The 17,738-nt window shown below is 39.2% G+C and overlaps 3 protein-coding genes across 5 annotated transcripts; all 3 read right to left on the minus strand.

Annotated features, from left to right (window-relative positions):
- Positions 1-50: 50 nt before the first annotated feature.
- gpatch3 (G patch domain containing 3) lies at positions 51-3,638 on the minus strand. The gene is made up of 7 exons (XM_079469673.1): positions 3,159-3,638; positions 2,467-2,927; positions 1,916-2,090; positions 1,629-1,688; positions 1,201-1,322; positions 966-1,093; positions 51-865 (listed from the first exon to the last, which is right to left on the minus strand). Exons 1-7 carry the CDS (start codon positions 3,598-3,600, stop codon positions 688-690), a joined length of 1,566 nt encoding a protein of 521 aa, XP_079325799.1. The 5' UTR covers positions 3,601-3,638; the 3' UTR covers positions 51-687.
- On the minus strand, positions 3,594-11,337 carry smpd5 (sphingomyelin phosphodiesterase 5). 2 transcript variants are annotated; one of them, XM_079469671.1, is made up of 8 exons: positions 11,095-11,337; positions 7,275-8,394; positions 6,332-6,407; positions 6,051-6,191; positions 5,083-5,172; positions 4,912-4,975; positions 4,657-4,816; positions 3,594-4,505 (listed from the first exon to the last, which is right to left on the minus strand). In XM_079469671.1, exons 2-8 carry the CDS (start codon positions 8,343-8,345, stop codon positions 4,404-4,406), a joined length of 1,704 nt encoding a protein of 567 aa, XP_079325797.1. In that variant the 5' UTR covers positions 8,346-8,394; positions 11,095-11,337; the 3' UTR covers positions 3,594-4,403. The 2 variants fall into 2 exon arrangements, with proteins under 2 accessions (XP_079325797.1, XP_079325798.1); XM_079469672.1 differs by lacking the exon at positions 11,095-11,337 and adding an exon at positions 10,898-11,036 and having other exon boundaries at positions 3,885-4,505.
- A 990-nt stretch (positions 11,338-12,327) lies between these two features.
- Positions 12,328-17,336, minus strand: grinab (glutamate receptor, ionotropic, N-methyl D-aspartate-associated protein 1b (glutamate binding)). 2 transcript variants are annotated; one of them, XM_079469674.1, is made up of 7 exons: positions 17,201-17,336; positions 15,264-15,519; positions 15,074-15,183; positions 14,584-14,784; positions 14,370-14,498; positions 14,024-14,167; positions 12,328-13,943 (listed from the first exon to the last, which is right to left on the minus strand). In XM_079469674.1, the coding sequence occupies exons 2-7, from the start codon at positions 15,502-15,504 to the stop codon at positions 13,794-13,796; spliced, it is 975 nt and encodes a 324-aa protein (XP_079325800.1). In that variant the 5' UTR covers positions 15,505-15,519; positions 17,201-17,336; the 3' UTR covers positions 12,328-13,793. The 2 variants fall into 2 exon arrangements, with proteins under 2 accessions (XP_079325800.1, XP_079325801.1); XM_079469675.1 differs by having other exon boundaries at positions 12,537-13,943; positions 17,205-17,336.
- Between the last annotated feature and the right edge of the window lie 402 nt (positions 17,337-17,738).

Consider the following 17,738-nt stretch of genomic DNA (forward strand, 5'->3'; position numbering starts at 1 on the left):
TAATCAAAGTATATAGTAATATATATATATATATATATATATATATCATTCCAAAAACTGGAATACGAGGAATTACGTTGAAATATGCATAAATCAAAGATAACACACCTGTAACCGCCAGTGTAACGAGCAGAAAACTTTTTTGTAGTCGATACATTTTTCATTTTCCCAATTCAATGTAAAATATTGAATTGTTACAACAACGCATACACAGCCTTGATTTATAAATCTGCCTCACTTTTGAGAAATGAGTTAAGCGTTGTTTGGTTATCAGCATTCTTCAAAATATCTTCTTTTGTGTTGTGCATTTTCATTTTGGGTTACTGTCCCTTTAATATTTAAATTAAACAGGTCATTATGAGACTGAAAGTCATTTTGTTTTTAAACATGCAAATATAATATAATAAACACTTTTTAATCTGCAAATTCCAATCATATAAATTGTGATGAATAATGATACAGGTTCAAAACAAACAATTCGCACATGACATGAAAACACTGCCAATTTTATAATCAGAAAAAACCGAGGTGTACTTTGTTTTATTGCACACTTTAATACAAAATCACTTATATATAAAATACCTTCCTTTTTTTGTAAAAAAAAAACCTCAGATAATAAATATGCAGCCTTTCTTAAAACGTTAGGGAATATCACAAGAGAAGAGTGAAGCATCATGGGAGCAGAGGTCATCTGGTTCTGCCCACCGGCTGCCAGCGTCTGTACTTCATACTGGTGCTGGGCTGACGCCGCAGCAGATCATCACCTTTATCAATGTCTTTGGGTTTATCATAAATTGTTGATATATGAAATTCTTTTTTGGCTTTCTTAAGTGGAAGGAAGGAGCTGAGCTTCTCTCCATGGTACCTATAAAGACATAAAATAGAAGAGAAATATACAGGTCTATCAACTCAAAGTCCCCACATGTGGAGTAGATTCACTGGAGGAGTATAAAGTGGACACTCACCCGAAGCCTCTCTTACAGTTGGGATGTTGTCCTTCATTCTCTAAAGCCTCAAAGATCCCAGGCTGGCTGTTCCCGAGCCCCTCGCCATCCTTCCATCCCTGTTTCTCCATCACACGCCGACCTACTCCCTAAAACACACACACACTGTTTTAAACGCGTGACAACAGAATCCCCTTTTTCTTTAAGATATTCTACTCTTCAACAGCTCAAGAGCAGTGGAATACATCGTGCAAACCTTCGTAAACTTCTCAAAGTTTCCGATTTTATGTTGACGTCCAGGAAGACCGTCCAGCCCCTCCCGCAGCCTCTTCTCAGAGCGCATGCGGACGTAATCTCTGGCATCCATGTCACCTCCATCTGAGAGAATACACAAGAGATAAATGCAGTAAATCAGCTCGTTTATTTGATATTATTAAGGCAGCCCCATGTATTGTATAAGCTGTGTTCTGTAACGTTTCACAAGGAACACAAACAGACAATGTTTTGTGTCATATACTTTTATTTTAATCATCACTACAAAATCATATTGTCCACTGTAAAGGTGGCAAAATGGCACTAGTGAAACTAATGAAGACTGTGACACGTGAGTATTTGAAATATGAGAGTGACTTTTCTTAATATAGACAGATGATGTCGCTCTGTACATAAACAACATGATTTTACCTTCGTCATAATAAACGCTCATGTCCACGTCCCAATCATCTGCTGTCTGCTCGTCGAAATCTGTCCATAGGCACATTGAAACAATACGGGTTAATACAGAGATTAACTAACACATGAATGATGTATGAAGACATTTTTTATCTATTCTTTCTTTAAATCTGAATTTGGAAATAACATTGTACATCTCTGCTGCGCTTCATTTTGCGTTGAGTTGAGAATAGATTGACAGCTCTAATTATCATCTGTATTTCTTCATGTTTTAAACTCGGTCTGAAGTTGTATCATACCTCCTTCCTCCTCCTGCCAGAACTGAGCGTCTGTGTAGAAGACGAGTCCAGATCCTCCCTTCTCCCACTTCAGCTCAATCTTCTCCTCAAACAATCTCTCTTTCGTGCGCTCCTGGCTGGTGACGTCCTCGTAAAGAGCCTCGTGCCTCTCCCACTCCTCACAGCGGTCGTCGTCCTAAAAATAACACAAACTGTCACTAATACAGCACTTCATATCAGAGATATTATGGTTTTGATTTGACTTATTCCTATTTTATTTCTAGATTTTATGTTAATTTACGTAAAAGTTTTATGCTTTTGTCATTTAAGTTGTTATGAACGACTAATTCATTTTTATTCAGTTGTTGTTTATTATTATAATTTCATCGCTTTCAATTGATTTCAGTTCATTTTTGAGTCAATTTTTAAATTTTTCATTTAGTTTAAGTTTTTCCAATCATTTTTAGATCAATATTTGATTTCAGTTAACAGAAACGTTGCTTCACATGCGACAATCTGTTGATTTTATCCATTTCAAATCAGCAGCAAAGGATGTGACCATGGTAACTCACATCATCAGGGCCTGACAGCTCCTCATCACCATCCGCCTCCTGTGACTCTTGATTGACGGATGGAGGAGAGCCGGGATGCTTCGCCTCTCGGTTATGAGCAGTTCTGTGGGGTTTAACACCTCCAGGCCCTGAGATTTCCACCCCATCTGCTGTGAACACACTCTCCTCTGTAGAGGTCACCACGGCGGTATTGTGGTATTGGTAAGGCACGTTGCCGTAGCGGCGATGTGAGCCTGTCTTCGGGAAGGTGAGCCCGAGCTTGCGAATGAGGCGCGGCGGGAGGCGGCAGGACTGGATGAGTGCGAGGAAGATGCTGACAGGAGTCCCGACGTTCCCAGCGGGCATGAGAGACGGTGGATTGAGCTCCGGGAGGCCCTTGAGGTCCTGCATAGTGAACAGCTCAGACTGGGTGATGTGACGTCTCAACTCAGCCTTTGTCTTGTATGGGAATGAATTTGTCTCTGTAAACAGAAAATAAAGAAGGTTTCCATTATAATCATGGTGTTTTGGGGCTTTTGTTTCCACCCAACACACTACAAGTAAAGACCATTGCAGTTTTTATAAAAACCAATTAAATTGCCATTTTAACCATTAAATGTAGCAGAAATTTCTAGGACTGTGTTTATTTTGGACAAAGTACATAAAGTAGGACTTATATTCTATGGTACTGATCGAAACGGAATGTTGTTCACCTGTCTGATCTGATACTCTGATTCTCCTGATCAGACACTTTCTGCTCATCCAGTTACCAGCAGAGTCGATCCACTGGTTCCCAGAATACATCTTCGCGAATCTGTCTGATGCCTCTGAACGAACCGACACAACACAGCAACACGAGCCCTCGGAAGCATCGGTCCTCTCACTGGCGCCCGCGTCTGTCGTCTTTAATCCCGCCGTAGGAACTCGAACCTCCGGGCGGTGTCGGTAGTGGAAGCAATGGAAGCCTTTGCTCTCTATAAATTGACTAAAGTAGTTCCGCAAATCCGCGGATCGTAACCTGACCGGAATGTTGTTTACAACGAAATACACCGCAGCCTCCGACGCCGCCATGTTTGCTTGCGAAGCCGGATATACAATGACGCCTAACATTTCAAAATAAAAGTCACGTGGCTTGCGTTTTTGAATGAATGACATTTAGTGAAAACAAAACAAGTTTTTTTATATAAACATTTAAATGTGATTTCGAGGTCGTTCTCTGTAAAATAGCGACCGTCCTCCAAGTTAACACCCCTTGATACCATATTCATGTCACCTGGTATTTACACTTACGAGAGCACTTAACATGTATTAGAATTATTTATGAGCATCAAAGCATTTTCCTTTACTTCAGATGCTCAAACTTGTTTTTCAATAAGTTAAAATATGAACTCAAAAATAGGCAGAAGTGCAAAAACAACTCTCAGAGAAACACGGATGTTGTAAAAAATCTACCTTTTAATAAAATATATTTTCGTCATGAAAAAAACCCAATAAAGACGACAGACCTGTTCAAACCATGTATAATATCTATCCACAGATAAACTGATATTGCTGACACCGTCCTGACTGAAGGGATCCGTAGAAAAGGTGCGCCTATTGCTTTCTTTAAGAAATGATTAAGGAGTGATTAATGGATTCTATTAATATTTCAAGAATTTAAAGGTTTTCGGCCTCAGTTGTTTTTAAGGGTATAAAAACAGTTGAACCTAAAACCAAAATATTTCTCGTTCTCTCTTTTCACTTCCTGTTTCTCATGCAATAAAAGAAGTGGATGGAGATAACTCTTCATGCACTCTATTCAAACTCTTCTGAAGCCATGCAGCGCCTTTGTGTGGAAAAAAGCCTGATATTAAAGTCATTCCCTTTTCAAATATGCTTTGTATAATCGGTTCCCTTTAAAGCATCCCAATAATATATTTCATCTGTGATTGTGCTCCACATGACAATAAACATGATGTTCACATCTCTTCTGAATCCAGCGTGACGTTGAGTCTGAAGCTCACAGGGATGTGATCGGTCAAACCGGCCAACTGCGTCACGTATGTAAACTCTTCCACCTCCTGAATGACAACAAAGAGAGAAAAGCTTTTCAGTAGCGAACCTCTAAATTAAAACCTTGGAATGAATCAAGCGCCGAGTGTTTCTTTCTAACAAAGCCTGTCGTGACATTATGTTTTAAACAGAAGTGAAAGAGAGTTATAGGAAACGCACTGTAGTACAGTGACTGGAGGCAGAAGTCTCTCGATACAGAAGGTAATCGATCCGACGGCCCACCCAGGGTTGACCAGGTTCAGGGTAATCCAGAGGAACACCTCTGAGGGGAACCGGTGGAGATATGAAATGTCTGCGCTGTTCTTCATTTTCCAGAGTTCTACAAACAAGACAAAAATCTTCAAAATACGTCGAGGCAGACTTGAAATCTTGACTTTTTTTTAAAACACGCCTAATGTAGAACTGTTACGGTACCTCTGCAGGTTCTCCAGGGTCGCCACGTCCTCATGATAGAGCGTAGGCTGTTCCAATAGCGTGCCTGCACATAAAAAAACATCAGCTGACAAACAGAAACACATTGCACGTGTTGTTGTTTTCAGCGCATTTAAATATAATGTTAAACAGGCAAATAAAGTGTAACTGCACCTATGACCCAGGGTTTCTCTTGACCCGCTCCAGCTCTACACGGATCTCTGTATTCTTCAAACACACTGTGGGATTGTTCCAGCCTGTCATCTTAAACACAAATACACACGCTCTTACAATAATAGATCTTTTCATCTTTTATCTATTTCAGTATTTTTGTGTTTACTCTAAAACTATTTTAAAAGGGTGATTAATAACTCAACAGTCACTGTTGCCAAGTGGATGCGAAATGTTTCAAAAGGTGTTGAAAGCACTGAACAATAAAATGAATTCAATTAATAATCAGCTTAAAATAATCAAAGTGGTTTTAATTAAGTACAGCAAAGAAATATTTTAAATTCTTTTCATTGTAACAAGACCAGTGTTGAGTGTAACAAGTTACTGTAATTTAATTACTTTTCCATTGAAACAGTAAAGTAAGGGATTACTCTATTCTTTTCTGTAATTTAATTACATTTACTTCTGAGTAATTGAACTAAATACTGTGAGTAATATATGTGTGTCCGATAGTGGAATTGACATCAACATTCTAAGTCTTAAGTCTAACTTTAAAATTCTCACATTTGTATACTTTGGTCAGTTAATAATATGACTTTATGTAGTTTTATATGATGTATTTGAATGAATTAAAAGAGCAGTTTCATGTCTATCTTTGAATCACTTCAATAATCGAGGTTGATGTATGATATAGAAAGAAATTTGTGATTCAATATTTTTTGGAGAGATGAACTTGTACAGTAATACAATTACACTATTGAATACGTCACTAGTAACTAGTAATTCATTACTTTTTCAGAGTAACTTACCCAACACTGAACAATACATAGATTCACACTTTTAGTTTTATTTGCAATAACATGCACTGACCAAAACTAGTTGAATTAACTATAACAGTTTAAAATGTTAAATTACACATCACCATTAAAATCAAAGTAAACGAATATTGTGAATGTTGTTTGAAAGCATACCAGGAGAGCAGTTATCAAAGTTAAAGTCCCCACAAAGCACATCAAACATCACCATCTCATTGTCTCGTTTGGTCATCGTTTGGAACTCAGAAATCCATTTGGTCAACATGTTGAGCTGCTCGAAGCGTATCTCTCCATCCCCTGAATCAATGTTGGGAGACATGGGGCATAAATGTACAGCTTTACATGCCTTAACTTTTAATAATGACATAAACTGTCTATTTTACACAATAGAAGGCTTTACTATTTCTTTAAACGCACAAGAAAATAAGACTACTTGCCTTCAGGTGCGTGCAGGTGAGTGCAGTTGATATACCCAACCATTCTCTTCTCACCCTTCTGTAAACCTATGTCCACCTTGTAAAAGAACGACTTGTTTTAGCCACAATATTTACAGATTTTTTCCTTCAGGTAATAACAATAACTAGTCTATAAAATGAACTGAAATTTTATTAAAATCAGGGATGTATTGATTCACCGCGAGCAGGTTAAAAATCGATTATATGTTTGCCTGGCTGGGGGGGCTGCTAGCTGCTGATAGTCTTATTTAATTAACACTGCATACAGGAATTTATTGTGTGTCTGATATTTGACCTGTGTTTTGACTTGCATAACCTTTTATGTTTTACTTATAGTCAATGTTTTCTTGTACAGCTGCTTTGTAATAATGAAAATTGTAAAAAGCGCTATATATAAATAAAACTGACTTGACTATAATATGTGACGATTCAAGCCGGTTGAGATGTTAATTGAATTGCAATACATGTTTTGAACAGCAGGAGCGCTGTGTTTACTGGTAACTTGGTAAACGTGGATATGCTGATATTTCGTAAATGTGAAAAAACCTAAGAGAGGGACAGAAGTCTCAGTTTTACGATTTTTCATTTTCATTAAATTTTTGAATCATTTGGGATTTGTTTTAAAATTGCAGTTTAGTTTTTGACATAATATATATTTTTATTTTACAAACAAATGCGCAACATTTGACAAATAATAAAAGGGCAGTTGTTCATTTCTAATTTGTCTCAACTCATTTTGTACAAATACATTGTGAATGAATCATATCGTGAGATCATTATCGTGAATCAAAACATGATTGAGCATCATGATGATGTTAAAAACTAATCTGTCGATATTATGGCAAACAGTTGCAATATAAGTTATTGCAATATTTCAATATATTGTGTGTAATATTCATTAATAAAGATGAAAAGGATGTAACACCTTAACACACAGCAGGCCTTTAGCGGCGAGAGCGTCTTCTCCACAGCCGTTGGGAAAGCAGCGGAACTGAGCCTCCATCACCGGATAGCGACTGGCCAGGAACAAACCGCTGTTAAAAAACTTAAAAGACGAGCAAGTTCCTACAGGATAGCAGGCGTACACGCCGACATCGTAGATCACGTGACCATAGAGCGGTCCGAGAGTCCGCATGAGCTTTAGAGCAGCCCTCTTATCAAACACCTCCTGAAGGCAAACGACATCCACGGAGGAGGGAAACAGCGAGGAGACCTCCATCGACACGTCACTGTCATTCAACAGCGTCCGTAAGGCTCGAGGAGGGTGAGCTTGCTGGATAGAGTTCTGGTTGCAGTTGGGTAGGGAAGGCTGCGGATGCTGTTTAAGGCCTCCGGGGTCATCAGATGATGTCACAGATGCTACATCTCCGTCAGGTTCCACCCCCTCTGTCTGACCCACGGCGACAGACTCCACGGCTCCGTACGAGCTCGTGGCGGCCTGCGGGAGCAGACTGCTGGAGGGGGTGAGCGTGCCACAGCTGCTGGGAGAATCCACAAAGATACAGATATGAGGGCGCGTCACGCCCTGGACGATAATGTGCCCGATGACCGCCGCGCGCCGCTGAGTTTGTCCGAGGTTGTTGAAGCGCGCTATGCCATCGGGCAGCAGGCACAGGTTGGCTGTCACAAATCCAAAGCTGAGTTTGCCCGTCTCCTCCCACCTGGCATTGCGGTTCTCCATGGCAACAGTTGGCACGTGCTCGCGGTACGAGAAAGGCCTGCGTGCTGCCTGGAGCGGCGCCCATAGCATGAAGCCCAGGAGAGCGAACGGCGTGGAGATGACGAACAGGACGAGAAACAGCGCAGAGCCGAAGACGACTTTAAGCGGGTGGAGGTAGCATTCGGCCTCGCGCCGCAACCGCCGCTCCAGACTGATGCTGATGCAGCCGGCGATGAGACGGTCCAGAAACCAGAAACATGGAAAGATCAGACCCCATCCTACGGCGTGCAGACCCTCCACGAATGCATTGGGGAAAGGGGACTCTCTCAGAGACATGACACGAGCCGACTTCTCATCTCATATCTCCAACGGATCCACATGAAACCTGCAGCGAACAAACATCAAATCCTGTGAACAAGTGCAATGTTTTTTTCTTTTTGTAGATGTGACGTTGGTAAAATCATTGTCATTGAGTTGCGCTACAAACACAAAACATGAAAACGTAAACTATTAGCAATAGTATAGTAGCACTAGCAGTGCTCAAAGTTTACTACTATACACTATTTAGGGGTAGTTTCCCACACAGGGTCTACATTAAGTCAGGACGAGGTCGAAGTTATATAAGGACATTGAAGTTGTTTTTACAAACATGGCATACAGAAAACATCACATCCTATAATACACCACAGTGCCATTGTTTGTTGTGTCATTGCAAGTTGTTTTCAGTCTAGACAGCTCTGGGACAAGAAAACTTGTACAGGAACCACCCCTTAAAGTATACTTCAAAGTTTTATAAACTAAAATGTGAGCTAATCTAGTGTCAAGCAGACCTGAAAGAGTGGACTTACAAGTACATTCATTGATGAAGATTACCCAGATAGCACAGGTACGTGGTTCTGGCCTACAAGACCACCACCGGGTCTGCACCATCGTATCTCCACTCACTAATGCAGATCTATGTGCCTGCGGTCTGCAAAGGAACAACGACTAGTGGTACCATCCCAAAAAGGAAAAAAGTCACTCTCCCGTACCTTCTCTGGATCTGTTCCACATTGGTGGAATGATCTACCAGCTGCTACAAGATCAGCAGACTCGGTTGCCATCTTTAAAACACGCCTGACAACGCATCTCTTCCGTCTACACATCGCTGATTGATTTATCCTAATTCTCTTCCCTTTCTTTCCACTTATTCAATAAAAAAAATGACTAACCTCTCTATTCTTAGCTTTGTATACTGTGCTAGGCTTTAATGGACTAGTTTGATGCACTTATGTATTTTGTTGCCTATGTTGTTATAATTGCTTCCAATGTTTCCTCATCTGTAAGTCGCTTTGGATAAAAGCGTCTGCTAAATGACTAAATGTAAATGTTAGACGTCTGCTTAAGATCTGGAGAAACATCCGATTAACGTCTTAGAAAGAGCAGTTTCACATCCATTCTAAATCCTCCTTGCAGACTTCTCCTAGATGTATATTTGACATCTGACACGTTTCAGAGATGTATTGCAAATGAGCAAACAATCCAAAAATACGTCTTGCAGATGTAAATGGAGACATCAATAGACATCTCCCAGATGTATGTGTGCTATCAGGGAAGTATACCTACTATTTGAAGTAAACTTAAAGTAAACTATGCTTGAGCTTTAATTCAGCACACTTAATCAAATAAAACTGAAGTATACTTGTTTTGTGAAGGGGCAGCTGACTGAACAGACACACTGTGTGTCATGATAACATCAATGCAAATCTGAGGCAGAATTCATTTACATCTCACAAAACCTGGTTTCAGATATCCACACACTGCTGTTTCCTAATCATGTTGATGTAGTTTATACTTCTGTGAATGGCTTCTTTACGTCTATATAGCCTGTTTAACAGGAGAAACATGTTCTCATCACCTCCGTCTGTCAGGTATGTACCTTTCAGATAGACATCTACCCATATTTCAAACAAACAATTCATTCATCAAACCTGTTTGGATTTCTTTCTTCTGCACGACACAAAAGAAGATATTTTGAAGAACGTCCAAGCACATTTACACTGGGGATGCACAGATATGTACATTTTGGCCGATAACCGATGAATCAATTCCAACACATCCAATATATTGGCCGATATACAGTATCTAGATATTAACATAACATTTCCTAAGACTGAAACAAAAGGCAAAAGTGGAAAACTGCTTATATATGAAAACATTGACTGCATAGTTCTCTTTAACCCCTGAACATCATGTGCCAAACCTACTTTACAGCAGTTCCTTCAATCTTTTCTGGTATAATGTTTATTCACCAATCAAATGATAGATGTTCTTCCAGAGCAAGTGTTCTTAACAGCCACGAGTCTAACAGATCTCAAGACAGAAAGCATTCAGATTCACACAATATGCTTTTGTTCCTATAATGTACACATTCATAAATACTGTCTCTACATCAACAATGTGTTGATAATATCAGTAAGTGAACCATCACGACTGAAAGAAAGACACAACTGTACTGGATTTGAACTGTTTAACCAGAGGAAATCATTTATCCGCTATAATATATCGGCATCAATCGTATTATCGGCCGATACCGATATGGCTAATAGTTTATCGTGCATCTCTAATTTGAACTCCATTGACTTCCATCGTATGAACACAAAACCACGGAGACATTTCTCAAAATATCTTCTGTTGTGTTTAACTGAAGAAAATCGATATTGTGGGTGAACTGTCTCTTTAAGAAGTCATTGATGTTTTCTCAGTGCTAATGTTGAATTTCGCAGACACGCAGTCACGCAGACACGCAGTCAGAGACCTCGCCGTCTGCACACTTTCCCATACATCATGACATCAGACTAGACACTAGTTATACGTTATGATGAAACGTTAGCGGTAGAAACACTGACCGGATACACAACATGACTTCCACACGTGTGCTGACGTCATCCATGCATCCTTTAATGATCGCAACTATTATAAATGTTCACATCCGATCTGTCTGATCGAACCCTGCGCGCTCCCGCTCGTCTACAGCCACGTGTCACAGGTGAGCAGCAGCAGGGCGGATAATAATAAACTCAACTTTACCTGTGTGTGTTCTTACCTGTTTAAACGATGACGTGTGTGATGTGATCGCAGTGTCTGCTCTGCACATGTGCATTGGTCGTTTGTCTTGTGTGTCACGGCTCGTGCACGTGAAAACAGCGCATTGTGTCGCTTTCTCTCGGTTCCTGCTCGCGTCCCTCCAGCGGTTGCGCGGGCACGCGTACAGTATATGAATGGGTCATGCGCGCTCCCGATCCCTGTTAGCCCATCCCGTCATGTTCTGAGACTTCCTGTTTGCTGTGGGTTTAACATCACATCGTGAATATCATATACTGCACATGATGAGATAATACTGGCACACGTGTCAAGAAACAGGTTTATTCTCGACTGCTGTTTTTAAACCGGAAATAAATAAGCACCTTTAATTGTTTCTTTAACTAGACTTAAAAGTTCACTGAAAGAAATGGGTCAATTTAATTTAGTCACAAGAAATAATACTATTAGTACTAGAATAAGTATGCTTAGAATATACTCGAATTCTACATACTTAATAAAATGAAGTATTGTTGAAGTAAGGATGCTGTTTTTATGAGAATAGCCCAGAAATGAGTAAACAATGATTTCTAGCTCAAATACATCTAATTCTTTATCTTTTCATTTCAAATGATATTATCATCATGTGAAGTCAAAAGCTTTGCTTAAAAAAATGACATGAATTTGAGAATGTGTGTATAAGCAATTATAACCGTCTTATAAAGTACATTATGTGTTTAATATCTCTGTCTATGATCTCTGTGTGTCGTCGTGACAGATGTCAAATCTGAATATCATGAACCAGTCTTGTTTACACCAGTTAAAGATTCTTTAACCTTCTTTTCTGGTTTATTTTTTATTAAACAAACATATGATAGATGTTCTTCCCGAGCAAACCAGAAATATCTTCGTAATAGCCACGAGTCATGTTTATTATTTATCGGCTATATGATATCAGCCACAATGTTAATCCATAACATAAAAAATGACCATTTAGATCAATGATTTGATTTGATCAACCCCTAGTTTTGTCTTGTATGTTCTGCACATTGAATCCATACAATCTAGATTGTCACTGGAAAACATACGAGAGGATTCGACGGTCCGGCTGGAAAGCAGTTTCACACAGAAGCCTCGTGGGATCTGCAGGCTTGAATCACATTTATATCAATAAGAATGAGATGAGTTTATTCAATTACCTGTTAAAGTTTCAAAGCTTTCAGTGTGTGATGGATGAAGGAACAGCTGAGCAGATCTTCAGATGTTGTGTGTGGTAACTCATGGGTGAAGAACTTTTATGATGGCAGATCTTCACTGAATCTCTGGCCTAAATTATACTCAAACTGGCCTACATTAGTAACATCAAAAGTATTTAGAAACATTAAAACATTACAAGAATCTGCTAACATTAAAAGAGCAAAGTTCCATCAATTATTTCCAGGTTCAAGTGGTAATTATTGAACCCATGAAGGCAGCATATCTCACTCATTTCATGTCATAGTTTCTCAACCTCCATCCGCCAGCAAGCGTTATTTTCATCACTCATTGTACAACACAAATAATTTCACTCTTGTCTTTTAATACAATTTTTATAAAACAGTCTTTAATCCCAAATCATGCATATCTGTGATATAACATCATAAAGTAATAATAAAGTTTAAAACAAAATTCTCTTTATCAAGGATCTGTTTTATAAAATGTGCTACAAAAATAATGAATTAGCTCATCATTATACAAAATCAAATCACAGTCATCTTTGCACAAGTGGTCATAGATATGTTGGTGAAAAGGACCAAAAACGATTAAAAAAAAAACAAGGAAACAAAATAAAATCCTGCACGTTATTAATTCTTGCAAAAGCATCAAAAACAGTGAGTTATAATTCAAGAAAGCATTGAAATGAGTAAACGAGAGAACTGTTAAAGAAGAAGTGTGTAATAAAACATATACAGTAGATGCCTTTCACATATAGTAATCAAGATGTTGTGTTTAATCATAGGAGATCCCTGCGAAGTATTTCATCTTATTATGAACAGCAGGTGCTGAGGATGGCTCATTGAATAATAGGAGACAGGACACATCCTCTGCATCATCGTTTTGAGAAGCGGCCCCATGATCGACGACTGACTGAGAGCAATTCGATGTTTTACGAATCGTTCGAAATTCACTTTTGTGCCTGAAGCCATAAGTACATTTGTCCGCCCTTTTTTCTATGTTAATATGTGGTGTTCAACCACAGTTTAGATGAAATTGCCTCAAGGGGAATAATAAAGCTCTAAACTAAAACCTTAACTGCAAGTATTAACTGACTCTCAGCTTTGAGAAGAATTTAAGAAGGTTTGGCAAAACAAAACACAAGTCAAGAATCAGGAGAATGACTGATGTTGTCAAAAACAAGAGAAAATGTACAAAATATTATTCATAATAAAACTGAATTTTAAAAGGTAAATAAAAATATGTTTATGCCCTTTTTGTATTTTCTAATGAAACCCAGGTTTCCCGATAAACTGTAATTTTTTGTCTTATTTTCAAACAAATCCCTCATATTTTGATGCTTTACTTGAACCAAAGGGATCATTGAAATGCAAATATTGCACAAACAATGCCTCTGAACGTTTCCTTTGGCCACAACAGTATAAGCCGGGACTGACCTTTGACACTGTCAGAGATAAAAATAATGACTGGGCCTTACGCTGGACAAACCTCAGCTCGAATTCTACTATTTTAACTACGAGCTCTTCCCACAATACGCAGAATGTATAAAAAGATGTAGATGATGTCCAGATAGAGGCAAAGCGTTGCGAAGATGTATTCCTCAGGATTCAGAGACACTTTCTTATTCCCAAGAAGCAGCTGTGTGTCTACGGCCAAGAACTGAAATGAAAGCGGGAAGTTAATTCACTGACGTTCTATTAAACATCTCTTTGAATCAAAAACACTGTGTTGAGACTCACGCAGGTAAAGAGCAGAGCGCCCAGAGCCGAGTAGATCAGATCCAGAATCCTGTTGTACAGGAAGATGCAGAGGATACCAAAGAAGAAGAGCACGGTGGTGCACACGCAGAGCACGCCATAACAGGAAGTGAAGTCAAACCTGGTCTGTGATTGGATGAGACGGGATATTTATTAAAAATCTCATAGCTAAGTAGAACCTCGGTGGAGCACAAAAGAAGATATTTTGAGAAATGGTTTTGTGGTCATAATAGGGTTCAGTGTTGTTTGATTACCGACGTTCTTCAAAATATCTTCTTTTGCGTTCTGCAGAAGTCACACAGATGTCATTCAAACAGGAAACACTGACCTGAAGAGAGAAGGCCATCACTGTACAGCAGACCAACCCTGTAATGCCGACAGCCATGATGACAATGTCCGTATCATAGAAGCTGGATATCACTCCTGTCATGTAGCTCATGCCCAGAGTCAAAACCATCTGAAATAAAGGAAATGGTTAGAAAAGGACACCTCCGCTCCGACTCGATGAACAAAACGTGTCGCGAGCGTTTCATCAGACTCACCAAAGCAATGAGATTCCACGGATGTTGTCTGCGAAACTGACTGCAGCACGAGAGGATGAAGTACGGCACCAGGAAGACTACATAACCGACCCAGTACGTCCAGACGTTCATCTGCACGAAGAGCTTCACATGCCGCTCGAACGTGAAGACGGCCACCACGCCACAGGTAACGAACAGCTGCAGACTCAATACTGCAAACACCTGCGACACAAATCACCGCTGGGTCAAATACACGCCAACATTTCAGATCTCAAAACAAGAGACTTTATGATGATGATGATGATGGTGTCCAATGACCTTCACATTATTTACATGCAGTCGTGTCAAAATTGTAATAGAATGAGAGAAAAAAACTGAGTCAGATCTGTGTCACAATATTTGTGTTGTGTGACTGATCAGATCAGTCTCGATCAGATTCTAATCCTAGTGTTACGTTAAAGAAATTAGAAAGAATTTGAGAGTAAACCATTTGCCGTCTTTGAGGAATTACCTTTCGAATAAACAGCCTGCGGACGGATTTGTCGTCCAGTCCAGAGATCTTGAAGTTCTCGATGTCATAGTCAGGAGGCTGGTCCATCTGCACGGGCTCGATCCCTGAAGCTTCATTTCACAAACACACAAGTCATTCACGCCCTTAAGATTTCATCATCACACACACAACTCATGGTTTGATTTCTCACCGTATGAAGCAGGTGTGTAAGGAGCCTCTGGAGGAAACTGTGTTTGTGGATATTCAGGACCGCTTTGGCCATACGTGGGATTCCCAAAAGCAGTAGGTGGAGGATACGGAGGTCCGGAGGTCGGGACCCCAGCATCGTAAGCGGGGGGCATGACAAACCCTATGGGCGGAGTCTGACCCGTGCTGATGTCATCTGCTGCTGGGTTCTCGAAGCGAGAGTAACCACTTCTGTTCTGTGCCATTTCTCAATTTCAGTTCTGTGAAATAAAGATTCAAATGGTTTTATTAACTGAAGATGTCCGTTAACACAAATTCATGCCGTACTTTCGTGCAGAAATCCATGTCCGTGCACGTCTCTGTGTTTCCTTGCCACAACTGCAGCACACAGGCGTGCGCAAGGGTGACGACACTAAAACATGACAAAACTAAAGTACGTTTCTAAATAATATCGATAATCTTATTTTAATTCAATCAATAATGGCCCCTGTTGATGGCGATCAAATTTGCTTGTGCAAAGCAGTGAAAAAGAAGCATTTAGGCTAAAAATACACTACAGGACAAGATTTGTAGCTCTGTTTACGGTGGTGAGCTATAATGAGACTTTTAGTGCACGAGTGCTTTTTGTTGTCCTCATGTTGTTCCAGTTGCTTCCATTGTTCACCTCATCCATAAGTCGCTTTGGATAAAAGCATCCGCTAAATGACTAAATGTAAATGTGCTCAGTTTTTCAGTCTGGACTTGTTGCAGAAGGTCTGTGCCGGTGTGAAGAATCGATCAGTTAGTGTGTTTCTATTTGAAACTTTCAAAAGGTCTGCAAGTGTATAATGTCTAGTTTAAAAGGAATCTGTTCAGAAGTCTTGCAGTGTATTTCAGCCATAAGACTTGAAAAACAAACTGACATCACTATGTGCTCTTTTAGGCTGTAAAGTTGAATGCGGTACAGTTGGTTAAAAAATTAACCAGCTTTGTTTAGACTTGGCTGTTGAACCAGAAAAGATCGTTTTTTAAAGATAAGTTATGTTCTTTATATGAGTTGGAGCCATTAAACGACTTGCTTCTTGAAATATTGCAAATGTAAATTCATCGTGTAATGAATGCGTATGTGCAAGATCTGCTTTGTTTGTTTTGTTTTTTATTTGACGATAAAAATTAAAACTAGTACAAGCCCAAAAGACCCATTTCATCATCCCCATAACCCACAGTCCATGCAAACATGTTTATAACGTTTGTTAAAGATACTTCAATGTTTTTAAATACTTAAATGTTTATCTTCTCTTTTATTGTTAAAGTGTAGGAATGGTGGTTTAAGAAAGGGAAGTTGTGCATCATGTCGCAAGTGATTTCAAATGAATGGGAAATGACTCAAATATTTAAGATTATTTGTAGAGTTTGGTATCAAAATGAGATGACTGTTTTGATTGTGTTAGCTGTATTTTGTGCGTTATTAATAATATTAATTATGGCCTAAAGCAAAACAAACCAACTGCTGTTTTTTGCGTTTTCTCATTTTGGAATCAAACTCGATTAAAAAGCAGCATTTCCCTGGTCACGTGCTTTCAATGAGAAGTAAATGCAACATGCATGAAGTTTCACACTTTGACTACAGAACCTTCTGGAAAAGCAAAATCATTTATCACAATGCAAACCAATATTTCTACTGTACATCAGTTTACAGAACAATAACACACATTAGATGTGTTTGTCGTCATCAGGTCGCATTTTCATGGCAGATGCTTTTATCCAAAGTGACTTACATTGCATTATTCTATACATTTATGCAGATATACAGATATCTGCAATCCCCTGAGATCAAACACACAACCTTGAGCTGTTAACACAACGCTCTTAACACTGAGATACAGGAAATCTTTTCCCATTTAATCTTACATGTTGTCTTTGCACACAGAGTTTTGTGAGATATCTGAGCTCTGAACTCACCGACCTTAGAAAGCTTCTCCGGAAAGAAATTATTTTCGATTCATCTCAGTTTCAATATCAAATTCTGAAAAAAATCAGTGTTTTCTGGATCACGCGTCACTTCCGACAGATCACGCGCTTACAGCGGCACCTGCAGGCGGCACACCGTCACTGCGTCAAATATGAGTTTCATTGAAATAAAATGAATAATGTTTATTCAAGAGATTTGAGATTTATGTTTTGATGTCACATCCAACAGTAGTCGTGTTTTCTCAGGATCATTCGCATTTTATTTGTGTTTGTACTTCATGTTTATTTGTGCGTCTATTTTGGACTGATGTTATTCAACAAAAGCACAGATAAACTATAACACAGCTCCTTTCTTCCATTCAATCATTTAACAAAGTATTTGGTTTTAAATTCATTACTTATAAAAAGAGGAAATACTGGTAGCATCATGTATGCTTTGCTGAAAATATATTTGAATGTAGATGTAAATTGGGAGAGTGTGTCTGACCCTACAGTCGTATCAGGAAGACTCGACCCCCTGTGGTGTATT

Source organism: Barbatula barbatula (assembly GCF_947034865.1).
Source record: "Barbatula barbatula genome assembly, chromosome: 12".
Classification (NCBI taxonomy): Eukaryota; Metazoa; Chordata; class Actinopteri; order Cypriniformes; family Nemacheilidae; genus Barbatula; species Barbatula barbatula.